The 22,461-nt window shown below is 62.3% G+C and overlaps 2 protein-coding genes across 3 annotated transcripts in view; both read left to right on the top strand.

The window, feature by feature from the left end:
• Positions 1-183: 183 nt before the first annotated feature.
• On the top strand, positions 184-15,229 carry SEZ6 (seizure related 6 homolog). 2 transcript variants are annotated; one of them, XM_064394956.1, is made up of 17 exons: positions 184-519; positions 7,975-8,544; positions 8,617-8,750; positions 9,616-9,808; positions 10,117-10,302; positions 10,377-10,545; positions 11,070-11,236; positions 11,320-11,514; positions 11,690-11,828; positions 11,905-12,101; positions 12,178-12,372; positions 12,452-12,643; positions 12,723-12,920; positions 13,017-13,055; positions 13,161-13,281; positions 13,359-13,461; positions 14,301-15,229. In XM_064394956.1, exons 1-17 carry the CDS (start codon positions 453-455, stop codon positions 14,331-14,333), a joined length of 2,898 nt encoding a protein of 965 aa, XP_064251026.1. In that variant the 5' UTR covers positions 184-452; the 3' UTR covers positions 14,334-15,229. The 2 variants fall into 2 exon arrangements, with proteins under 2 accessions (XP_064251026.1, XP_064251027.1); XM_064394957.1 differs by having other exon boundaries at positions 187-519; positions 14,317-15,229.
• Positions 15,230-15,851: 622 nt separating this feature from the next.
• Positions 15,852-22,461, top strand: part of PHF12 (PHD finger protein 12) — a 31,732-nt gene continuing 25,122 nt past the window's right edge. Inside the window, exons 1-2 of the mRNA XM_064394849.1 lie at positions 15,852-16,228; positions 16,548-16,729. Coding sequence (XP_064250919.1) covers positions 16,163-16,228; positions 16,548-16,729 — 248 coding nt within the window. The 5' untranslated portion in view covers positions 15,852-16,162. The remainder of the gene's footprint in view (positions 16,229-16,547; positions 16,730-22,461) is intronic.

Consider the following 22,461-nt stretch of genomic DNA (forward strand, 5'->3'; position numbering starts at 1 on the left):
GGTAGCAGGGAGGAGCCCCCCCCTCCCAGCCTGCGGGATTGGAGGGCGCCTCGCTCGGAGAGTTACGGCGAGGGGTGGGTGGGGGCAGCCCCCCCTTCCTCCCTGGAATTAGCGAGCGCCCCACTTGGAGCATCACCGCCGGCCCCCCTCCCTGTCCCTGGCATCGGCGCTCGGAGCATCACGGACGGGGGGATTCAGGGGGAAGCGAGCGGAGCCCCCCCTCCGCACACCCCCGGCACCGGGTGTGCGCCGCGCTCGGAGCATTACGGCGAGGGGGGGCTGAGAGGGAGGCGGGGAGAGCCCCCCTCCCCGATCCTTGGATTGGTGTGCGCCGCGCTCGGAGCATTACGGGCCCCCCCCTCCGCCGTCCCCGGTACCGGCGGGCGCCGCTCGGGGCGCCGCCGCCGCCGCGCCCGCAGCGGAGCTGTCCGCGGTGCTGACCGCCGCCGGCCATGGGCCCGCCGCCCGCGCTGCTGCTGCTGCCGCTCCTCGCCGCGCTGCTCCGCGCCCCGGCACACGGTAAGGCATCCCCCGGCACACCGAGCGGCACCCCGCGGGTCACCCCCGCCGCGCACACCGACCGCCCGTCGCTACCGGGTGGCCTCAACCCGCCGCGGTCGCCGTCAAACTTTGCCAACTCGCGCTCGCCCCCCCGGTGCGGAGGGGACGCTCCCCCGTTTTTCCCCACCGGTGAACCGAGAATCCCCCCTCCCCGTTATCCGCCGCCCCCTCCGGGGACGCGCACAGCGCTTTGCAGCCGGGCTGGTGCAACGCCGCCCCCGGCAGGCTCCGGCGGCCGCCCCTCTGCCGGTGTTACCGGGGGCTGGGCAGGCACGGCGGAGCCGCTCCCGCGGTCACCGAGCCCTTCGAGCCGCCCTCGGGCTGGCCATGCCGTGAGCCGGTCCCACTGCCGGGTGGGGGGCGTTGGGGGCATTTTTTTCTTTCCCCCTCTTTTCCCTGTTGGGGTGACCCCTCCAGCTCCGCGGGGGACGCGGGGCTGGCGGGTGCCGCTTTGCCAGGGAGAGCAGCCAACACCCAGCTCGGCTCCGTGTCTCTGCCACCCGTGGGGCACCGGCAGGCTCGGTGCCTCGTGGCTCCGCTGCCCCAAAAATAGCACTGGGGACCTTCCAAGGCTTGGGGAGATCTGTCGGGGATTGGGGTGGCCTGGAGCACTGTGGCCGTGCACGGGGCGATGGGCGGGCGGTGGTCCAGCCCTGGTGGCCCCGGTGGGATGCGGGATGTGGGCACGGGCTGCAGGCAGCAGCCGTGCGGGGAGTTACATAAACTCCCCATCTGGCAGCCGAGCCCAGGCGGGGAAGGGCGCCGTGGCCCCGCGCCCGCTGCTATTCCCAGCTCGCCCCGCCGCCTGGGGCTGCTGCCACAGCCTTCTTTCTCGGGAAAGGCAGTGGATGGGGAGAGAAACTGAGGGAATGCCATGGCATCCCCATCTCCTGCCCCGCTGGGGGGGCAGCAGACTGGAGTGGGGGGTCCATATCACTGGTTCTGTCCTGGGAGCAGGGCGCTGAGCAGGGCAGATTTCCCCCAAGGGAGGCTGGTGCTTACTGTGTCAGTTTAATGATTTCTAATGAGCAATTACCTCTAGTCAGTCCCCTAATTTCTGAATATCAATAAAGTTAATTAAACACTGCATGTGCATTTCCCGGAGTCTTAAAAGTAGGCATGCCCTGGGAGGTGCTGAGCTTTTCCAGGGCTGGGACCCTGGGGTCCTGTCCACCCTGTATCCCCTCATCATGTACTGGGAGCTGCCTGTGTGGCTCGTGCCTCAAACTCCCCATCCTCCACCAGGCAGGGCTCCCAGGGGCTCCATGCAGCAGTGCCAAGCTCAGTGTCACTGTGGCCTTGACGTGGCATCGATGGGCTGGTGCATGATGGGGATGAGCTGTGGGTCAGAGGGACGTGGGGTCAGGGAGTCTTGGACCCCTCATCCAGGTTGGGGAGCTTTGTGGTGTGGTCTGAGTGGTGGCAATGCAGGGTCTGATCCTGTCTCCCTCCTGCCCCTGCTGTGGGACACCACCAGCCCCTGGCGTCCACAGGGATTTGCCCCAGTAGAAAATGGGGTCTGGACCCCGTGGCACTGGTGAAGCCGAGGGGTACAGTGCCAGGCACAGCTCCATCAGCCCTGCCCCACTGCAGCCCCTCTCCCCAGCTCTCCAAAGCCATAGCAGGCCAGGAATTTTTTGTGGTGCTTATCTTAGCCATGCTGGAGGGGGCCCCTTGTAATTTGGGGTCCTGGCAGCCTGGGGCATTAGGAAGCAGCACAGGCTGTGGCAGGGGGCACAGGGCCTGGCCGTGCCCCCATGAGCTGTGCCACGGCATCCAGCATCAGCCAGATGCACTGTGCCCGCAGGGGTGATGTATTTGGGGGACAGGGTGCCCCCGGGGGTGTGGCTGCTGGCAGGGGTCTCGGCGTGAGGAGGGGGCTGGGGAAGGAGGCAGCTTCCAGCAATTACCGGCGCGTGTGCTCGTGCCCTGCGTGCCTCGGAGGAGTTCGTCACCGCCACGCTGCCGTGCCGCCAGGCCAGGATTATCTGGATAATGCTCTTAAGCCAGGGAGCGGGAGGGCAGGGCTGTCCCGCGGGGATGGGGGGCGCAGGCTGAGCCGAGCAGCCCCGCCACGGCCCCGGAGCCTGACTGCCGCAGGGATCGTCCCTGGCTTTGCAGCTGGGGGGATGAACTCAGCGCAGGGTGCTGGGCCAGGCAGAGCCAGAGCTGTGGGCGTGTGGGGGAAATGGGGTGCAAAGAAGCTTGGGCAAGGACATGGCAAGGGCACCCCCAGGCCTGGTTTGGAGCAGCAGAGCTCCCACCCCTCTCTGTGCTGCTGGAGGGACCCCCAGGCTGGCACTCCCTGCCGGGGTGGGGGCTGAGGCTGACCCCGGCTGTGGGGTCCCCTGGGAACACCAAGAGCCCCCGGGGGAGGTGGATGAAGTTGTGTCTCCAGCGGCTCTGACGGGAGAGGATAATTTCGCCTCCAATCAATTCTTTAAATGCGCACAATTGAAAGATTGCCTCTGAAAGCTGCCTATAACCAGGGAGGTAATGGATTCCCTCCAGGCACAGGCAGGAGCTCGGGAGTGGCAGCATCCCTTCTTCCTGCTGCTGGGGACATGGGGACAACTGGAGGACCAGCACTGCTCCCACCATGAGCAACCTCGGGTGGGTGAAGGGGCTGCCTGGACCCCTCAGAGGCAGCTGGGGATGCCTCTATCTGCCTGGCTCGCTGCCAGCCTGCCCTGTGCTGAGACCTGGCACTGCTCATCACATCCTCCGAGGTGCCAGGGGGACCCATTGGCCAAGGCTCGGGGTCTGCTGGGCCCCCAGCCTGCGGGAGAGGTGGCAGGAGGCAGCCCGCACGCTCGCCGTGCCAGTAGGAATTATTACATATATAATTTAAATGCAGTAACGAGCTGTGCTGAAGGGATCAAATATTAATCAGCTGCAAGAGCGCTGCTCTGACCCTGTGAAAATGGAGAGAGGTGCTTGAAATGCCAGATCAGCCAGTGGTGGGCGATGAGCGAGGTGATGCTTGGGCAGGGCAGGCTCCGGTGGTCCCCAGATACCCTGGGTGGGGGGGTGGCAGCAAGGGACAATGCTGGCTGTGAGATCAGCCCTGAGTGTCTTCCAGAGCTGGCTGGTTAACCCTCTAGGAAAAGCAGGGTGTGGGGCTGGCTGTGAGACAGAGCGCTGGGGGCAGCTGGAACGCCGGCTCTGGCAGGAGCAGGCGGCGATGGGAGGGGATGGTGTCTGCAGGAAGGATGACATGGCTGAGCAGCCCAACGCCGAGCCCGGCGAGCAGCTCTCGCTCGCCTCCCGCAACCGATTTCAATTACTGTCTCTGGCAGTGGGCGGAGGGAAGGGAGCTGGGTGGGCAGCGGGGCTCTGCTCGCCCTGCCTGACTCCTGCCCACGCTGGGCACGCACCCCCAGCACCCAGGGGTGCCCCGAGGGCTGGGTGCCCCTCTGCCGCCCAGAGGGGTGAGCTGTGCTGGGTTCTGGGGGAAACCAGAGCTTGCACAGAGCCCCATGGAGGCCTGGCACCTACATCACGGCCACTGCGGGGTGGCACTGCCCAGCAGTGGCGGATCCATCTCAGGAAACCCTGCGGGAGGGGCTGGAGGGGCTGATTTAGGTGCTGTGAGCCCAGGGAGGGGGGACATGGCACCGCACAGCGCTTGGGTCTGAAATAGCAGCAGACATACAATTTATCACCGCTGCTGCCACGCAGGGAAATTGCTGTAGAAACCCATTAGCTCCGCGGGGAGAGCGGGGAAGGGGGATTTCATGGGCACAGCAGGGCACAAGGGCATCGCTGGCACCCACCAGGTGCGGAGGGAGGGGAGCCCCGGGGATGGGCACGCAGCTGCCCGCTGGGCTGTGCCCCGGTGCCCGCCCGGTGTCGGGGCTGCTCCGTGTGCCAGCCGGAGCTCGGCCGCCGCGGTGCTCCAGGGAACGGGCTGCGGTGATGTGACATGTGTCAGCGGGTAAATGACTGTTCAATTCAAGGAGAATCGCAAAACATACAAGGTCAAACGCTTCCCCGCCAGCGCTGCCATGAATATTAAAGCCGAGCTCCTCCGATAGCTGCCAGGGCCGGCGGCCGCACCCGCCAGCAGCGTCCCCGGGCACCGGGGCACCGGGGCAGCCCCGAGGGACCCCGCTCCAGCTGCCCTGACAGGCTCAGCCCGGCCGTGGGCACCGGGGGTCACTGGCGGTGCCAGCGTGGAGGTGCCCGTGGGGTGGCAGGACATGGATGCCAGCTTGCCATGCTGGGTGCCAGTGGTTTGTCTGCGGTGACAGCTGGGTGGCAGAGGAGCTGGCTGCTCAGTCCTGCCCATGCCCACCTGCCCCATCACCCTCACACCATCTGTGTGCCCCTGCCTGCACCCTCCCACCCCTGCCTGCATCCTCCCACCCCTGCCTGCACCCACCCACCCTTCCTGCACCCTCCCACCCCGCCTGCACCCTCTCACCCCGCCTGCATCCTCCCACCCCGCCTGCACCCTCTCACCCCGCCTGCATCCTCCCACCCCGCCTGCACCCTCCCACCCCTGCCTGCACCCACCCACCACTGCCTGCATCCTCCCACCCCTGCCTGCATCCCCCAACCCCTGCCTGCACCCACCCACCCCCGCCTGCACCCTCCCACCCTGCCTGCACCCTCCCACCCTTCCTGCACCCAGACAATGCCTGAATTCCCGCACTGCCTACCCCTGCCCACCCACCCCCTGCACCCACCTGCATTCCCTGCCTGCTCCTGCCCACGCTGCCTTCACCCCTGGAAGCAAGCCCTGCTCCCTGCCCGAGGTCCTCAGGGCCACCAGGGCAGGGATGTGACATCAGTGAGGTGTGTTCCCCCTCCTGTGCCTGTTGTGGGGGCTGGGGGTGCTCCAGGGGGCTGCAGGCCGTGGGACAGGGGGGCTGTGGGTGGGGGAGCACGGTGTGGGCTGCCTGACAGCTCATTCATCACAGCTGCAGGCCCTGACCGTGGGGGCAAAGCCAGATTGGATTTTAAATTAGAAAATAAACCTAGAACCTTGTGAGGCCCAGCCCCTGCCCTCACCCTGCGCCAGGCACCCGCTCGCCTGCACCTCCCGCTGCCCCCCTCCTCCGGGTGGGGAAACTGAGGCACGGAACACCGCTGTGCCACGGCGCTGCGCTGCTCCTGGGGCCACCGAGGGCCCTGCCCTGTCCCCTCCCTGCGTCGGGCGCTCTGTTATTGCTGTCTTGGCGGGCAGCATCGATCGGGGCTCTCTGGGCGGCCGCGTGCCGCCTTATTTATTTATTTGTGACAGCAGGCGGCATCGATCCCCGCCGGGGGGCCCCGCCCGCCGCCGCCGGATTAGTCTCTGGCATCTCCCGGCTGCTGTTAATAAACTCCCACCCGACAAAGCCAATGGCAGGGATTAGGAGCCCATCCCAGCCTGCCGAGGGACCCCAACAGGAGTTGGGCACGCGGCTGCTGGGGGCTTGGCAGCCCCTTTGCCCACCCCGAGTTCAGGGGGTGGTGCTGGCTGCCAGGGGGTGTGCTGGGGAGCCACCCTCGTCAGCAGTGCCCGGTCACCTTGGGGACACGGGAGGGACATGGCTGTGGCACTGGAGATAAGCTGCTTAGAGGCATGTGTGGAGGTGGAGGATCTCATGCTGGGGTGTTCACGGGGCAAGGGTGGCAGCAGCTGGGCACCCCCTGCCCTCCCACGGTGTCCTGAGCGTCCTGCATCCCCAGAGGGCCAGGAGTGGCAAGCATGCCCTGGTGCCAGAGCATCCTGTGGTACCCAGAGCGCCACAAAGAGTGCAGGGCAGTGCCTGGTGCCAGGAGTGCCCAGCCCAGGCTGCTGGAGGATCCTTGCTGTGAGGCCTGGCAGCCTCCATGGGGACCCCTGTGCCCCCCAGCACCCCGGGCAGGTGGGATGCTCATGGACAGGGGCATCTCCAGCCCAGCTTTCACCACACAGGGCAGTGCTGGTGGTGCAGGGCCCAGCCCTGAGTGCTAATCTGCTATTAAAGCCCAACGGAGAGTTTGGCGCCCTTCAGTATAAACTCATTAACTTTTATGTTCTAATAAACGGATCCCATTAAAATATAATTCTGGCCTTGCTGGGGGGCAAGCAAACCCCTTGGAGCTGGTGCTGGCAGGTGTCCCTGCTGTGCCTCTGTGCCCAGGGCATTGTCACCGTCCCTGGCGGTGGCAGGGGGGTGGTGGGGACAAGGGGTGGGTAGCAGCGGTGTGAGGACGCCTGCCAGCACCCAGCAGCTCCCCACTACGCTGCACACCCAAGATAATGTCTCTTAATAGTCCCTTAAAAGCAGCAGTCGCAGAGTAATTAATCTTCGCGGGGCCCTGCCCTGCTAAGGATAGGGATAATTAGCCGGTAATTGGCAGTATCGTGTCATCAGTGCCTGCGCACGGCGAGACGTGCCCACGCGCCACCGTGGCCTCGGAGGGATGCTGGGTGTCACCATGGCACCCCCTCTGCCGTGGCACTGAGCTGTGCCCAGCGGGAGAGGGGACGGTGCCGCGCCAGATCCAGGAGCGGGAGAGGCTGGGTGACTCATTAGGGCTGATTAAATTCTTTTATTTTTGGTCTAAAGGCCGTAAGCTGCTGGGCTGGGCATGCTGGGGATTTGTTCAGGGGCTAATGCCTGGGAGGGGCAGGGGCTGTGACAGGGGAATCCCTGTGGCTGTGGGTGGGACAGGGGGGAGCAAGGATGGGATGGGGGTTCCCACAGACTCACACTGCTCAGGGACAGGGCTGGAAAGAAGCTGAGCTCTCTGGCAGCCTGGAGAAGGAAAGTGTCCAGGCTCCCGTGGCATTCCTGGCACAGCTGGTCATGGCAGCCATGGTAATCACCTGCATGTCTGCACCCCAGGAAAATGCAGCCCCAGGAGGAGCTTGGCACGGGATGGCCACCTCTGTGGTGAAGGATAATCTGAGATCAGGGATACCCAGCCCCAGGGCTGTCCCCATCCAGGCTGGCTCACAGGAGGAGTGGGCACCCCTCCACGTGGTACAAGCTGCAGATGTGCATTAATTAGCCAGGGCTTAATTGCTAGGGCTCCCCCAGTGAAGGGTATGCTGGGGAGAGGGTGTCCCAGTCCTGCTGCGTGTGGCTGATGTGCTTGTTTGCTGTCCTGGTTTTGGGGGAATATTGGTGTGCAGGGAAGCTTTAGCCCTTGGAGCAGCCCTGGTCCGTGGTGCAGGGTCATGCATGGGATGTGCTGGTCCCCAGTGCAGCACAGGTCTGTGGCACTGCACCAGCACCACTCCCAGAGCTGCATCCACACCTGATCCAGCACAGCCCACGCCCAGGCTCTGTCCCAGGTGCCACTGAGGGCGCAGTGCTGGTCTGCGGTGAAGCATCCATCACCAGTGCCCCATCCCCTCAGTCCCCAACACAGCATCAGCCCACAGGTTCCCCAGCATCCCACACTCTTTCCTCCCTCCCTCCCTCCCTCCAGGCTTCAACGGGCTGGCGAGGAAGGCTGGGGAGAGCGCTGAGGTGGAGCCGACGGCGCTGCCCACGCCGGCGGAGCGGGAGGCTGAGGCTCGCTTTGTGAGCACGGCGCCCACGCTCAAGATCCTCAACCACCACCCGCTGCTGGAGGACCTGCTGCACGAGGCCTTCCTGAAGAAGGACTACCTGGCCCAGGCGCCGTTCCTGCCCGCTGCCGCCGGCCCCCTCCTCCCTGCCGGTGCCCTGCAGCCGGCCCCCGGCCCCCCAGAACCCGAGCCCTCACCCCGCACCCCTGCCCTGCCCCGGCCCGCCTTCCCCACCGACCCGCTGACCACGCCAGCGGGGCGCCCCGGGCCCTGGGGGGAGGCGTGGGGGGCTGTGCCAGCTGCAGACCCCTCGTGGTCCCCCTCTGGGGTGCCGGAGTCGAGCACTGCAGCCCCCAGCCAGGCACCCAGCACGGCTGGCACGTGGCTGGCACCCCGCGCCAGGGCCACTGCGGTGCCTGGGGACGAGGAGGGGACCACCACCACCTCCACCATCACCACCACCACTGTCACCACGCTGCAGGGGCCAGGTGAGCGCCAGGGAGGGAGTCAGGTGGAGCTAGGGTGAGGCGAGGCTAAGCTGGGGTCTCTTCTGTCACCAGCTCCCTGCAACCGGACGCTGGCGGGTCCCGAGGGTTGGCTGGTGTCCCCAGAGCCAGCTGGTGTCCCCTATGATGGCAGCCTGGACTGCACCTACACCATCTCTGTCTACCCTGGCTATGGTGTGGAGCTCAAGGTGAGCTGAGGGCTGAGGGGGGCCAGGGTGGCAATTGCCTGCAGACAGGTGTGGTGTGTCCCCTACTCTGTGCCACGGCTGTGTGTCTGTGCAGGGTGCAGCAAACACGTGGTCTTGTTCCTGTCCTTGTCCCCATTCCTGTGTCTCTGAGAGAGCTGGCTCAGGGCACTGCCTATCCTCAGGCCCTGGCAGAGGGATGTGGGTACACGAGCTGGTGGGATGGCCCAGGATGCTCTGTGCCCACCAGCTGCTGTGCCTGGCACCCATCACAAAGAAGTGCTGTGAGATTTAATTAACGAAGCCCTAATGGAGAAGGTGTGAGCAGTGCCAGCAGGTGCCGTGCTGTGCTGCAGGGCCAGCAGCAGCACCCATCTGCCAGCAAACCCTGCTGTGCTGAGGCCTGGTGCTGCTCCCATCAGTGGCACGTGGCCATGTGTCCCCATCTCTGCTGAGGCCACCACAGGGCAGTGCCATGACTTGTGGAAAGCCAGCGGTGAGCCAGAGGCAGCAACTCCACCACCAGCCCTGCTCCAGCCCACACTCACCGGTGCTGCTGCTCCTCACCGTGCAGCACGGCTTAATTAGCATCATTAATAGCAAATTGCTCCAGAGGGCGAGGCTGGCTGTCTGCAAGGCTGCCAGCGTGGGCCTGGCTGTGCTGTGGTGCTCCGGCAGAGCCCCGGCTGGGCCCTGCTGCTCTTGGCCTGGTGGGGGATGATTTATGGCCCTGCTAACCATGTTTGAAAGGTGCTGCCCTGCACAGACAAGCTCCAGCGGGCTATCGACCGCAGAGAAGCCACTCAAGGACCAGCTCCCAGCCAGGTGCCGGGTGATGCTGCTGCAGTGACACTTGTGTCCCCTGCAGGTGGAGAACATCAGCCTGGCGGAAGGGGAGACACTGACGGTGGAGAGCGCGGGAGGCCTGGAGCCCAACCTCCTGGCCAACGAGTCCTTCCTGCTGCGGGGCCAGGTCATCCGCAGCCCAGCCAACTTCCTCACCCTCCGCTTCCAGAGCCCCCGGCCCCCCAGCCCCGGCTCCTACCACTTTCACTACCAAGGTATGGGGCTCAGACCCCTCTGTACCCTCTGGGAGCTTCCCGGCCAGCGTGGTGCTATTTGGGTTGTGGTGATGCACCAGAGTTTATCTGTGTTTTAAGCTGGCACTGACTAGGTGAGGATCGCTCATGGAGAGCTAATTGAGCTTAGCAGCTATGGATTCATTGAGCATAATTCTCAGCAGACTAGGCACTGTGTCACTCGAGCTCTGCCACACTCAGCCATTTCCAGGGGTGCGGAGAGGCAGTTTTTGGGTTCTGGGGTAGGTCCATTTCTCCTCAGCCTTGCTAACAGCACCACCTGCCCCCAGCCTACCTGCTGAGCTGCCCCTTCCCGGCACGGCCGGCTTTCGGGGAGGTCTCGGTCAGCAGCCTGCACCCCGGTGGGGACGCCCGGTTCCGCTGCTCCACGGGATACCAGCTGCAGGGCGCCCGCCGGCTGGTCTGCCGCAACGCCACGCGCCCCTTCTGGAGCGCCCGCGAGCCCCTCTGCCTGGGTAAGCCGCGGCAGCGCGGGCACACGGGACAGCTGGCGTGGCACAGTCGCCCGCTGAGGGTCCCTCTCCCACAGCGGCGTGTGGCGGCGTGGTCCGGAACGCCACGGTGGGACGCATCGTCTCGCCGGGCTTCCCCGGGAACTACAGCAACAACCTGACGTGCCACTGGCTGCTGGAAGCGCCCGATGGCCACCGCCTGCACCTCCACTTCGAGAAGGTGTCACTGGCAGAGGACGATGACAGGTTTGGCTCACACTGGGGGACAGGGGCACCCTGGGGCAGCCCTTCAGGGACTGTGTTCAAGGATGAGTGCTCTTGGCTATATCCAAGGATGGGTGCCACTGGCCACATCCAAGGACGGGATCTGCCATGGATGGGTGTCCTTAGTCATATTTAAGGATGGGTGTTGCTCGCCATGGCCAAGTGTGGCTACCTTTGGCCATTGGCCATGGTCAAGGACAGGTGCTGTTGGCCATATTCAAGGAAGATAACCTCTTGCCATGCCCAAGAATGGTGCTGTTGGAAATGGCTGGGGATAGAGGCTGCCATCCATGCCCAAGCCTGGCTGCTGTTGGAAATGGCTGGGGATAGAGGCTGCCATCCATGCCCAAGGACGATGCTGTTGGAAATGGCTGGGGATAGAGGCTGCCACCCCCAAGGATGGTGCTGTTGGAAATGGCTGGGGTTAGAGGCTGCCATCCATGCCCAAGCCTGGCTGCTGTTGGCCATGGCCAGCAGTGCACCCTGCCCTTGTCATGCCTTGGCAGGCTCATCATCCGCAACGGCAACAACGTGGAGGCACCGCCGGTGTACGACTCCTACGAGGTGGAGTACCTGCCCATCGAGGGGCTGCTCAGCACCGGGCGCCACTTCTTCGTGGAGCTCACCACCGACAGCAGCGGGGCCGCCGCGGGCATGGCGCTGCGCTACGAGGGTATGGGGCCGAGGGCGCAGCGGGTGACCCAAACGTCCCCGTGCCCACCTGGCCCCTGCAGACCTTTGCCCCTGTGCCCGCAGCCTTCGAGCAGGGCCATTGCTACGAGCCCTTCGTCAAGTACGGGAACTTCACGGCCAGTGACCCCCGGTACCCCGTGGGCACCACGGTGGAGTTCAGCTGCGACCCTGGCTACACGCTGGAGCAGGGCTCCACCATCATCGAGTGCGTCGACCCCAGTGACCCGCAGTGGAATGAGACAGAGCCAGCGTGCCGTGGTGGGTGCTGGTGCTGGAGGTTGCTGGGGGTGGCTGTGGATGGGGCAGGAGAGATCCTGCAGCCAGAGACAGTGCTGAGTGTGGTGAGGGGCACGGTGTGTGCTGGATGTGGGGCGCTGGAGCGGGTGCTGTGGGGGTGCCCCGTGGCAGTGCCAATCCCGGCGTGTGCCCACAGCGGTGTGCAGCGGGGAGCTGACGGACACAGCCGGCGTGGTGCTGTCACCCAACTGGCCAGAGGCGTACGGCAAAGGCCAGGACTGCATCTGGGGGCTGCACGTGGAGGAGGACAAGCGCATCATGCTGGACGTCCGTGTGTGAGTGCGGGATGGGACGGGGATGGTGGGCTGGTGGATCCGTGCCCTCCCTGCCCTCACGGCCCCTCTGCCCCAGGCTGCGGCTGGGCTCGGGGGACATGCTGACCTTCTACGATGGGGACGACCTGACGGCGCGCATCCTGGGCCAGTACACGGGCGCCCGCGGCCGCTTCAAGCTCTACGCGTCCACTGCCGATGTCACCGTGCAGTTCCAGTCCGACCCTGGTGCCGGCGCCTTTGCCTATCGGCAGGGCTTTGTCATCCACTTCTCCGGTGAGGCCCCTGGCGGGACAGTGCCCCTGGTGTCCGCAGTGTCCCCACTGCCCTGCTCAGCCTCGCATGCCCACAGAGGTTCCCCGTAATGACACCTGCCCTGAGCTGCCGGACATTGCCAATGGCTGGAAGACCTCCTCACAGCCAGAGCTTCTCCACGGCACTGTGGTCACATTCCACTGCTACCCCGGCTTCCAGCTGACTGGCACTGACCTCCTGATGTGTCACTGGGACCTGACGTGGAGCGGTGACCTGCCCTCCTGCGAGCGGGGTGAGTGGTGCCCACCGGTGACCCCCTGCCCTGCGGCGCATCCCCAGCCACCGTCACCACCGGTCACTCCCGCCCGCAGTGACAACCTGCCGGGACCCTGGGGACGCTGAGCACAGCCGCAGGGTGGTCTCCAACCCTAAATTCCCGGTGGGAGCCACCGTGCAGTACGTCTGCGACAAGGGCTACGTCCTGGCTGGCGCCGGGACCCTCACCTGCCACGACCGCGCCGCGGGGGGACCCAAGTGGAGCGACCGCCTCCCCAAGTGCATCCGTGAGTTGGGCGCCCCCTCCTCGGGCATATCCCCCGAGCCGATGGCGAGCGCTGACCCCACCGTGCCCCTGCCCCGCAGCGGAGACGTACGAGCCGTGCCACAACCCCGGCGTGCCGGCGGGCGGGCGGCAGAGCCCCGAGCGGCGGCTGTACCCGGCGGGAGCCACGCTGCACTTCTCCTGCACGGCCGGCCGGGCGCTGCTGGGCGACAGCAGCCTGCGCTGCCTGCCGGGGCACCCCTCCCGCTGGAGCGGCTCCCCTCCCATCTGCAAGGCGGGTGAGACGAGCAGCCCCCACCCCAGCACCCCGCCGGCAGCGCTCAGCACCCCACTTCTCACCCCCGCTGTTGGTTTCTTTCCCCCGCCTCCTCCAGCCTCCTACGATGAGTTTTACAGCAACCGCAACCTGGATGGTAAGGGCGGGGGTGTTTTGGGGTGCCACAGCGTGGAGGGGTACGCGGGGTGCGGCCGATGTGGGGTGTCCCCTGGGTGAGCCCCCCAACTCTGCTCCCGGACAGCTGTGGCCAAGGCTGTGCCCTCGGGGACAACGCTGGAGGGCACCAACGTCGCCATCGCTGTCTTCCTGCCCGTGCTGGTGGTGGCCCTGCTCATCGGGGGCATCTATCTCTACTTCTCCAAGTGAGTGGCCCGCTGGCCCCGTCACCCCATGTCCCCCCGTGTCCCCCCAGTGCCCCCCAGCTGCCCTCTCCCCACAGGCTCCAGGGGAAGCCGGCCCTGCAGCTGCCCCTTGCTGGCTCCCACCCCTACGACCACATCACCGTGGAGTCGGCTTTTGACAATCCCACCTATGAGACAGGAGTAAGTACTGGCCCCCACACCCCCCACTGGGGCCGGGCACCCTGGGGACCCTGCATGGCACGGGCCACCTGTGCCAGGGGCTGTGCAGGGGCTGGGATGGGTGTGGGGTGGGGTCGTTGTTCCAGGAGCCACACACGGGATGGGACACGGATCCAGGAGCCACACAGGGGATGGGACATGGATCCAGGGGAGGGGACACGGATCCAGGGGAGGGGACACGGATCCAGGAGCAACACAGGGGATGGGACACGGATCCAGGAGCCACACAGGGGATGGGACATGGATCCAGGGGAGGGGACACGCATCCAGGAACAACACAGGGGATGGGACATGCACCCAGGGGATGGGACACGGATCCAGGAACAACACAGGGGATGGGACATGGATCCAGGAGCCACACAGGGGATGGGACATGGATCCAGGAACAACACAGGGGATGGGACACGCACCCAAGGGCATGGGACATGGATCCAGGAGCCACACAGGGGAGGGGACACGCACCCAGAGACCACCCATGGGGTGATGTATCTATCCAGGGACTGATCACAGGATGGACATGCAGTTAGGGACCACACACAGGATGGAACATCGATCCAGGGACAACACGTGGGGTGGGATATCCATCTAGGCACCACACATCCGTTCAGGGATGAACTAATCAATCAACCCAGGGGCCACACACACTCTCTGGGATATCCAGGGGCGATGTACAGGATGGACACTGCTCCAGGACCCGTGTTTGGGATGGGACACACATCCCCAGGTCCTCACGGGATGGGAGATGCCCTATCCCTGTCCCAGGCACCCCGCTGCACTGCCGGGTGTCCAACCCCTTGCAGTCTGTTTCCTTTGCAGGACACGAGGGAATATGAGGTGTCCATCTAGGTGTGGGCAGCGTGGAGCTGGGCGCTGCAGCCACCCCTCCCGGCCCCCCCCGTGCCCCCCGGCACGGGCTGGGAGCACCTCTCCCAAGGAGACTCAAGCCGAGCGCTTGGCAGGACCCACCTGGGCACCGGCCACCCCCCTGCCACCCCCAATCCACCCGGACCCCCGTGGGGTCTGCCCGAGCCCCGCTGTCACCCAGCCCCCCGCACTGGGCTCATGAGAGGCTGAGCCACTGGGGGTCCCCGGACCCCATCCTGCCCCCAGCCCTGAGCCACTGGGGCTCCCCGGACCCTCCCCTGCCCTTCGGGCTCCATCCTTCCCCCAGCCCCCGCAGGGGGAAAGCAGCAGCCCCCACAGTCCCTGCCACGGAGGAGTGACACGGGCAGGGGGAGCAGCGCTCCGGGGACCCCCAGGTAAGGACAGGGCTCCCCGGAGCTGCAGCGGGGAGGGGACAAAGCCCCGGGGGGGGGGTGGGCGAGGGGCTTGGGTGGCCATGCGGGTGCGCCCCCCGCCCTCGCCCCCCGCCCAGCACAGGGCTGGTCCCCCCGCAACCCTGTGTCTCCCCCCGCCGCCACGCAGGGACGTGTCCCTCCCGTGTCCCCAGCATGCTGCGTGTCCCCCCGGCCCCCGCTTGCTTCGCCCTCACCGGGGGGGTCCCTTCCGCCACCAGCGTGTCCCCAGCGCGCGTCCCGGCACCCCAGCGCGGCCAGACCCGCAGCGGCGGCGTGGGCAGGGGCACCGGGCATGGCTGTGCCCCCCCCACCGCCGCGTCCCGCCCGGGCTGGTGACCCCGGCCCCCGCCGCCCCCTCGATCTGGAGGGGACACCGCCCCCCTCCCCATCTTTTGGTTGTTTCATTAATAAAAACTGGTGTTTTAGAAGAAGCGATGGCGTCTTCCTCAGCGGGGCCGGGCAGCATGGGGGCACACCCCCACACACACACACCCCCCCCAGCGTGGGCCCTGAGCCCGCCTCACCGCGGCCCCGCCGACATCCGAGCCCCCCGCCCGTGCTCTCCCGGGGGGGGACACTGCCGCTTTAAGAGGCGTGGCCTCCGCCGGGGTGACGTCACAGGCACAGACCGCGCCCCCGCCACCCCGGCGCGCCCCCTGCCGGCGCGCGCGCGCCCCGCCGCCCCGCCCCGCGCCGCGACGTCACTGACGTCCCCGCCGCCCCGCCCGCTCGCTGGAACGTGACGGCCGCCACGCGCCTGCGCGAGAAGAGGGCGGGGAAGGGGCGGGGCCGCGCGGGGAGGCGCCCCGCGCACGCGCAGTGGCCCCGCGTGCGTCCCGCCGCCCCGCCCTCCCCCCCCCCCCCCACGCCGCCGCCGCCGCCGCCGCCGCGCCAGGTCCGCGCGCGGGAGGCGGCGCGGGGGGCGCGCATGCGCGCGGGGCGGGCGGGGCGGGGGCGCGGGGGCGCGCGTGCGCGCGGGGCCCGGAGCGTCGGCGCCGCCTGTGCGCGGGGCGTGCGCGGTGCGTGAGCGGCCGCGGCGGGCGCGGGGCCGCCGCCCCCTCCCTCACCCACCCACACACCCACCCACCCACACACCCACCCCCTGCGCGGCAATGGCAGCGGGCGCCGGGCCCCCCGCGGCCGCCCCCGGGCACGGCTGGAGGAGGAGGAGGACGACGCGCAAGCCGCAGCGGCCCGTGGGATAGGCCCCGCCGCCCGCCCGCCCCCGCCGCGCCGCGCCCCCCCCCCCCGCTCCCCTCCCCGCCGCCTCGACGCGGAGCCGCCGCTGAGGGGCCGCCGCACGTCCCCGCCTCGCTCCCCTTCGCCGGGGGGGGGCTCTCGGGGCCGCTCTCTGGGCTGGATGAATGTGGGAGAAGATGGAGACCAAGACGATCGTCTACGACCTGGACACCTCCGGGGGGCTGATGGAGGTGAGGCCCGGGACGCGGCGGGGGGGGGCCGGGCCGGGGGGGCGGCGGGGCTGCAAGATGGCGAGGGAACCCCCCCAGCCCCGAGCCCCGTGGCCTTACAAGGAAGTGCGGAGGGATGGAGGCAGCTCGCCCGGCCCCCGGAGAGGCCCTGCCGGACACGGGGCGGGCGGGGCGGGCTCGGCCGGGGCGCTGTGCCCCCCGCGATCCCCTGCCGGAGGAGCCGGGGCCGCTGTCCCCCCGGCGGGCGCGGGGAGAAGGGCGCTGGGTCCGGGTCCGTGCAGCCCCTCAGAGCCCGCTCTGTCTGTGTGTGCATGTGCAGCAAATCCAGGCCCTCCTGGCTCCCCCCAAGAGCGAAGATGGGGAGAAGAAGAGCAGGAGGCCCGAGAAGGAGCCCAGGCGAAGTGGCAGGGCCACTAACCACGATAGCTGCGATAGCTGCAAGGAAGGAGGGGATCTGCTCTGCTGCGATCACTGCCCCGCCGCTTTCCACCTCCAGTGCTGGTAAGGCTTGGCGCTCTCTCCCTCCGGATCTGCCCACAGCACCTTCCCTCCGGCCGCTCCCGCTTCCCGTTAGGTCCCGGGGAGGGGGGGGACGCGGGGCCGGCTGGAGCAGACAGGAACAAAAAGGAGGTGCAAACCCCGCTGGGGTCCATCCCTCCTCAGACTAATCCACAGCGGCCGAGGTGAACCCTCCCCCGGCTGCTTTCTGCAGGGCTGGGGGTCCACCCTCCTCCTTTCTTTTTGTGCTGAGCAGCGGGCGAGAGGCCTGGAGGAGGAGCGAGGCCGCTGGCTGCGCGGCCTGCCTGCCTTGCTGCTGCCCCTGCCCGGCCTTTCGCCCTCCCCAGCGGGAAACTTCTCCACCTCACCCCTCTCCAGGGGTGCCTGGCTTGTGGGGGACCCTCCGGGGGGCCCTGGCTGGAGAGGGGGAAGCCCTGGTGGCGTCTCTGCACCAGGCCTGACGTTCCCAGCGCTTCCGTGCTGCTGCAGCTGCTGGGAATAATGGAGGTTGCTGTCTCTGTGTCTCCCTGCCTCACTGTTTACAATATGGCGACCTTCCTTTAAATTATATTTTTATTCTCAGCGCCATTTTGGCTGCATATATGACTTCCAAACCCTCGCGACGCTCCCCACAGTATCTCAAACGTGAAAATACCTTCCCCGTGGAAAATCCAGGCCTCCAGACTTTAACGCTGGCCGGGTTTATTCCTTTCCCTCCTTTTTTCCCTTCCTCCTTGCTCTTCCGACCTGCTTGTCTCCTCCGTGGGGGTGTCTGCCGTGAGCTGGGGGGCTGCTGGGTGCTTTTGCTGGGAGTTGTGTGGCTTTGTTGATGAAGGCAGAGCTTTCTGCATGCAGATCCGGCTGCCGGCTGGGAATCGAGGTGCGTGTGGAAGCGGTGGCGGAGGGCTGCAGCAGGATGGGCTCTTGCTGCCTTCCCTCACAGCTTCCCAAGCTCTCCGGGCACAAAGCGACGCCACGCCAAAAGCGCCTCAACTTTCCGCCCCAAAGTTTTTCCTTTTTCTGCACCCGGAGCTGGGATGCATCCTGAAATCCCCCCTTTCAACAGTTGACACAGGCGGGCGGTTTGTGTTAAATTAGCACAGCCAGAGTGGATAATGGAGTGGAGGAGGGAGCGGGGCAAGTCAAACAGCTGGAGCTTGGGAGTACAGAGTATTCTTCCTTAGGGGAGATTTTTTAACCACATTCCTTTCTCTCTTTCATGCTTTGGAGCTTTGTTTGCCACCCTGTTACAGCTGTCTCCTCTGCGCTTTTTTTCCCTCCCTCTGTTGTTTTTTTTTTTTTTTTCCTTGCTTTTTTCTGATTTTCATTTGCTTGCTGGCTATTCTGCATTTCTATGCTAATTGAGGGTCTCAGAGCACTTATGAAAGTGGTTGCTGATAGCAGGGAAGCTGAGCGTGCGGTCACAGTCCTGTAGGGAGTGTCCCGTTAGCAGCGTGTAGCCAGGCAAACCCGACAATGCTGTAGCATGCAGCCATGACATCATCCCTCCTACCCTGAGGAAGTGCTACTGGTGGTAGTGCAGATCCTCTAATATTTACTAGCAGGATAGTAATTAGCATTATTTTTCATCCAGTGTCCTTGATGAGCTTTAATTTGAGGGTGGTTTTTTCCTTCTGCTGGGCATGGTTGCTTTTGGATGCATCCTGAGCGTTCTCCCAGCGAGGCTGGAGCGATGGCTAGAACTTCACATTTTGGAATGCAAGAGCTGTGCCTAAGGCTGCAGAGTTAACTCTGAATCCTAGTTAAGTCTGAGACCACTTTGTGCATGCCTAAATTTCATGGCTTAATCTGGTGATGTTATTGTAGTTAGTGAGTGGGAAATAACCAGGTAAATCAGATACCTGTAAAGCTTTCGCTGTACCTGAATTAGCTGCATTATAATTGTACAAGAATTTGTATAAAAATTTTATAGAAAAATATATATGTATCTTTGGTTGACTAGTTACTCTTCAGAATAGAAATGAAAGAGCAATTCTAAATATTCTCTTTCACCCCATTTGCTGCCTCTTCTGGGGTGTCTCAAGCGATCCTTTGACAGCAGCCCAGACCCTGCTGTGGGAGGTGGTGCAGTGTGGAAAGGCTTTGTCTCAAGGCCTCCAGCTTGGGCCAGGTTCTGCCTCCTTCCTCCTGGACCTTTGTTGGACCCTTGGCTATGGCCTTCAGGTGACCTAGGTTGTCTCAAAGGGATGCTCAGGTTTTGTTTTCGTGTGTCTTCCCATTACCTCCTATGTTTTGCTGAAAGTCAACGTCCGTTCTGGATATAAACTTAGGCATAAAGGCAGCACTTGCAACTTCCTTTCTGCCTCTTTTTTTTTTTATTTAAAGAATAGTAGCTGTAATGCAAGGCTTGGTTTAAGTCGCTTGAATAGTCCTGCTGGAGCACTCTGATTTGTGTCAACAGCTTACCTTTTCTCTGAATATTCATTGTGAGCTTTAGTACCAGGTTGAATTTATTATCAGTATAGCATAACAAAAAAAGTAGCTTTTAATTGGTCTAGGGTTTGTGATCTGTTGATTACAGCTGTAATCAGCTCCCATACAGCTGTATGGGAGAGGCCATATTATAAAAGAAAAGGATTTTCAGGGGTGTGATTGGCACAAGTCAAGCAGTCAGCTGGAGACAAACCCAGCTCAGCTTCCCAGGAACTCATGTTGCTCCTTCCTGTGTAGAGAAGGTTCTTCTGTATCAAGTTGTTTAAGCCTGTAGGGAGGAAGTTGGCTTTGCTAGGTGTGTGACCCTCAAACTTCAGCGGTTTGCCTTAACTTCAGTTTGCACTTAAACCCCTTGTCCTGTGTGGAAAACAGAAGGCACTTGGCCAAAACTCCCAAAACTTTCAGAGTCTGATAGTGTTACACATCTGAGGTGGTAAATAACAAGTTTTGTTGGTACACTGTGGAACAACTGCTCTCCTGAATTAATGTGGGTGGAAGTGACTTCCCAATTCACCTGTTGGGGTGTCAGCTTTCCCCACAACTCCATTTTGGAGTCACTAGTTCAGTGTAAAGCTGCTATGGGTGCTCTGAGAGGCCAGAGGATTCCAGCCTGGCTGCAGATAAACTGGCCTGGTGGGAGGGATACAGCAAAGTGTGAAATCCCTGCCAGATACTTAGTTTCAACATACTTGGATTAATATCAGGGTCAGGTGACTCTCTTCAGGTCTGAATTTACAGAGAGAGGTTCTTTGTGTCCCTAGTCATTCTTGAAAGCAGGACATGGGATTTTTAGCTCTGAAGTTGGTGTCTGGTTCTGCTGTTTGCCCACAATCTGCTGCTTTGGGTAACTGTGCAGAGTGCATTTCCATCCTGATGTTCTGCCTCAGCCCAGGCCCCCAGGGATGGTGCACACTCCTTCTTTACATGATTGAAAACCAATTTTCCAGTGCTACTTCTATTCTTTCCCATTTATATCCTCCTCCTGGCAATGTGATTGTTAGAATTCCCTGTGTTTTCTTGAGCTTGTAGTAAACTTGATTCACATTGAAGCGGGTTTGCAAAGTGACTGATGTTGCAAATTCATTACGAAGGATTAGAAAGATCCCCGGGAGAGGAAAAGTTTAGTTAACAAGCTGGGGGAGGGGAGTGACAACAGGAGGGAGAACCAACACAGAACAGTTTTGTGTTTGTTTTTTTTCTCCCTCTTTTTGTTTTTTTAAAAAGTCTCCCTGCCCGAGTTTCTGGTTGGAGGAGCCCAAAAGCACAAACCTCGCTGAATGCTGCGGTTCAAGTCCCTCTTGTAAAATCTCATGCCGCTGGCTGTGCAGCTCTGCTGGCATGGCAGAGTGACCTCAGTCCCTTCAAGCTGACCAGTTACATAAACGACAGTGCCACTTTTGTGGCCCTGCTCAGCAAAAAGGTTCCTGGTAGCTGGGCTTCCTCACTGCTGTGCTGGGAGAAGTGTGTCGTGTCCATACCAGGGCCTGCTACCTCCATCAAACTTTTTGCAACACCTCCTTGTGTTTATATTTGCAGTGTTTGGCTCATTTCCCCTCCGGTTTGGCAGTCTTCACCCAAGTGCTGGTGTCGAAGAACAGGAGTGACAGAGCTGCAAAGTGCAGCAGAGGAAGTTAAACTAGAGTTTTGGTATTTTCTATGAGTCACATTGTTTTAGTGCTTCGAACAAAGAATGGAAAAAAGTTGTGTTTGGCTGGTAGGACATCGATAACTCTTTCCCCACCTTATTCAGTCTAAAATGCCTTGCTTTATCTTTGGCATTTGTTCTAGTTTTGGGTTTTTACATGAATATGCCCTCTGTGAGGGGAGAAAAACAATGGTCAGTCTATTGTCTCAGTTAATCCTTCTCTTAATGGTCATCTTGGGCTGCCTCGGGTGTTTCAGGTGAATCTTAGAATGGTCTGAGGCATCTCCTGCTGCAAGGAGTCGTGAGATGTCCAGGAAGGTGTTAGAGAGCCAAACTTCCTACCTAATAGTGGCTAGGAACAGGGTTTCAGTACATTGAATTACCTCACAGCTTCAAAAAAGCTTGTAGTTTTAGGTGAAGGAAGTTTTTATTGTGAGGCTTTCTGTTTGTTTGGGTTTTTTAACAGTAAATGACTGGCAAACCCCTACTTTAATGTTTATGTAATTGCATACTGAAGGTCAGAGGAAGCTGTTCTGTTCCCAACATTTAAATGTATCCATCTTAACCGATACTTTGTTAAAACAATATTGGTTTAAGTATGTGCTTTTAAAAAAACACCAACTTTTGTTTTTATGTATCTCTGGTTCTGATATTTTGGGAGCCTTGGGGCCAGCCCGGGCTGGATCCTGAGGCAGGAGGAAGTGATTGCCCTGACTGGGTTTCTGGCAGCAGAGGGTCACTGCGTGTGCGCCTGCAGATGTGGTAACATGATCAGTCTTGGCAGCTCTGCTCAGCAAAGTTGTACCAATGAGATTTTTCACTCTCCTTATTTTGTCCTAAATCTTTCCGTGCAAAGGCAGATAAGGTCAGCCTAAATCTATGGACTTCAGCTGAGGGTTTCAGCAAATCATTCACAGTAAGAATTGGAGGAACTCGTGGTGGGGTGACTTGCAAACCACCGCTCTCACCTGTGTGTGTGGATGTTGCTTGTGTTAAACTGTGCGTGAGCAGATTTTGCACTGTGGGCAAGAACTGGGGATTTGGATTGAGCCGTGGGTCTCTGTGCAGTTCCCAACGTCAGTGTGCAGTGGTAGGAGCATGGCTTTGGGATTCTAAAATCCAGGATTCGAAGTTGAGGAGGAGGATGTTTATCTACTTAGCTTAGGCTTTGCCTTGAAGCCATGGCTGCTGCTTGGACTGGTGTTACATCAAACACCTGCATTGTTCCACAGCTGTTTAAAATGGCACAGTGGGAGACGGTGAACAAGGAGAATTCTCCCTGGTTTCGTCCCTTGGCTTAAGAAAGTGCCAGTTTTATGTTGACCACGACTTGTGGAACTGAGAAATCCTTTTTTTGTGCTGCTGTGAGGTCCATTTTTGAGTTGACTCCTCAGGAGCGGGAGGCTGCAGCGAGGTGGGGTTCACTGCTTTGTTCCTGCTGCTCCAGAGCTGGTCTTTCCTGGTATGTCAGCCTGCAGGCATGACTCATGGGAGCCTTTCACAACATGGAAAGGTCTTCCCAGAGGAATTCCAGCTCCTCCAGGCATTTGCAAAGGAAATTCTTAATTGGATTAGATTCATAATACTAATCTGCTAATGACTGTTTGTTATGGAGATCTTGGCACTATCTTGTAAA

This window comes from Passer domesticus, chromosome 19 (genome assembly GCF_036417665.1).
Source record: "Passer domesticus isolate bPasDom1 chromosome 19, bPasDom1.hap1, whole genome shotgun sequence".
Taxonomy (NCBI): domain Eukaryota; kingdom Metazoa; phylum Chordata; class Aves; order Passeriformes; family Passeridae; genus Passer; species Passer domesticus.

Excerpts from the sequence above, each read along its gene's own strand:
- SEZ6 (XM_064394956.1), top strand. The coding sequence starts at position 453 with ATGGGCCCGCCGCCCGCGCTGCTGCTGCTGCCGCTCCTCGCCGCGCTG. Across the intron at positions 520-7,974 it reads GCTCCGCGCCCCGGCACACG|GCTTCAACGGGCTGGCGAGG; the intron begins GTAAGGCATCCC and ends CCCTCCCTCCAG. Across the intron at positions 10,546-11,069 it reads CTGGCAGAGGACGATGACAG|GCTCATCATCCGCAACGGCA; the intron begins GTTTGGCTCACA and ends ATGCCTTGGCAG.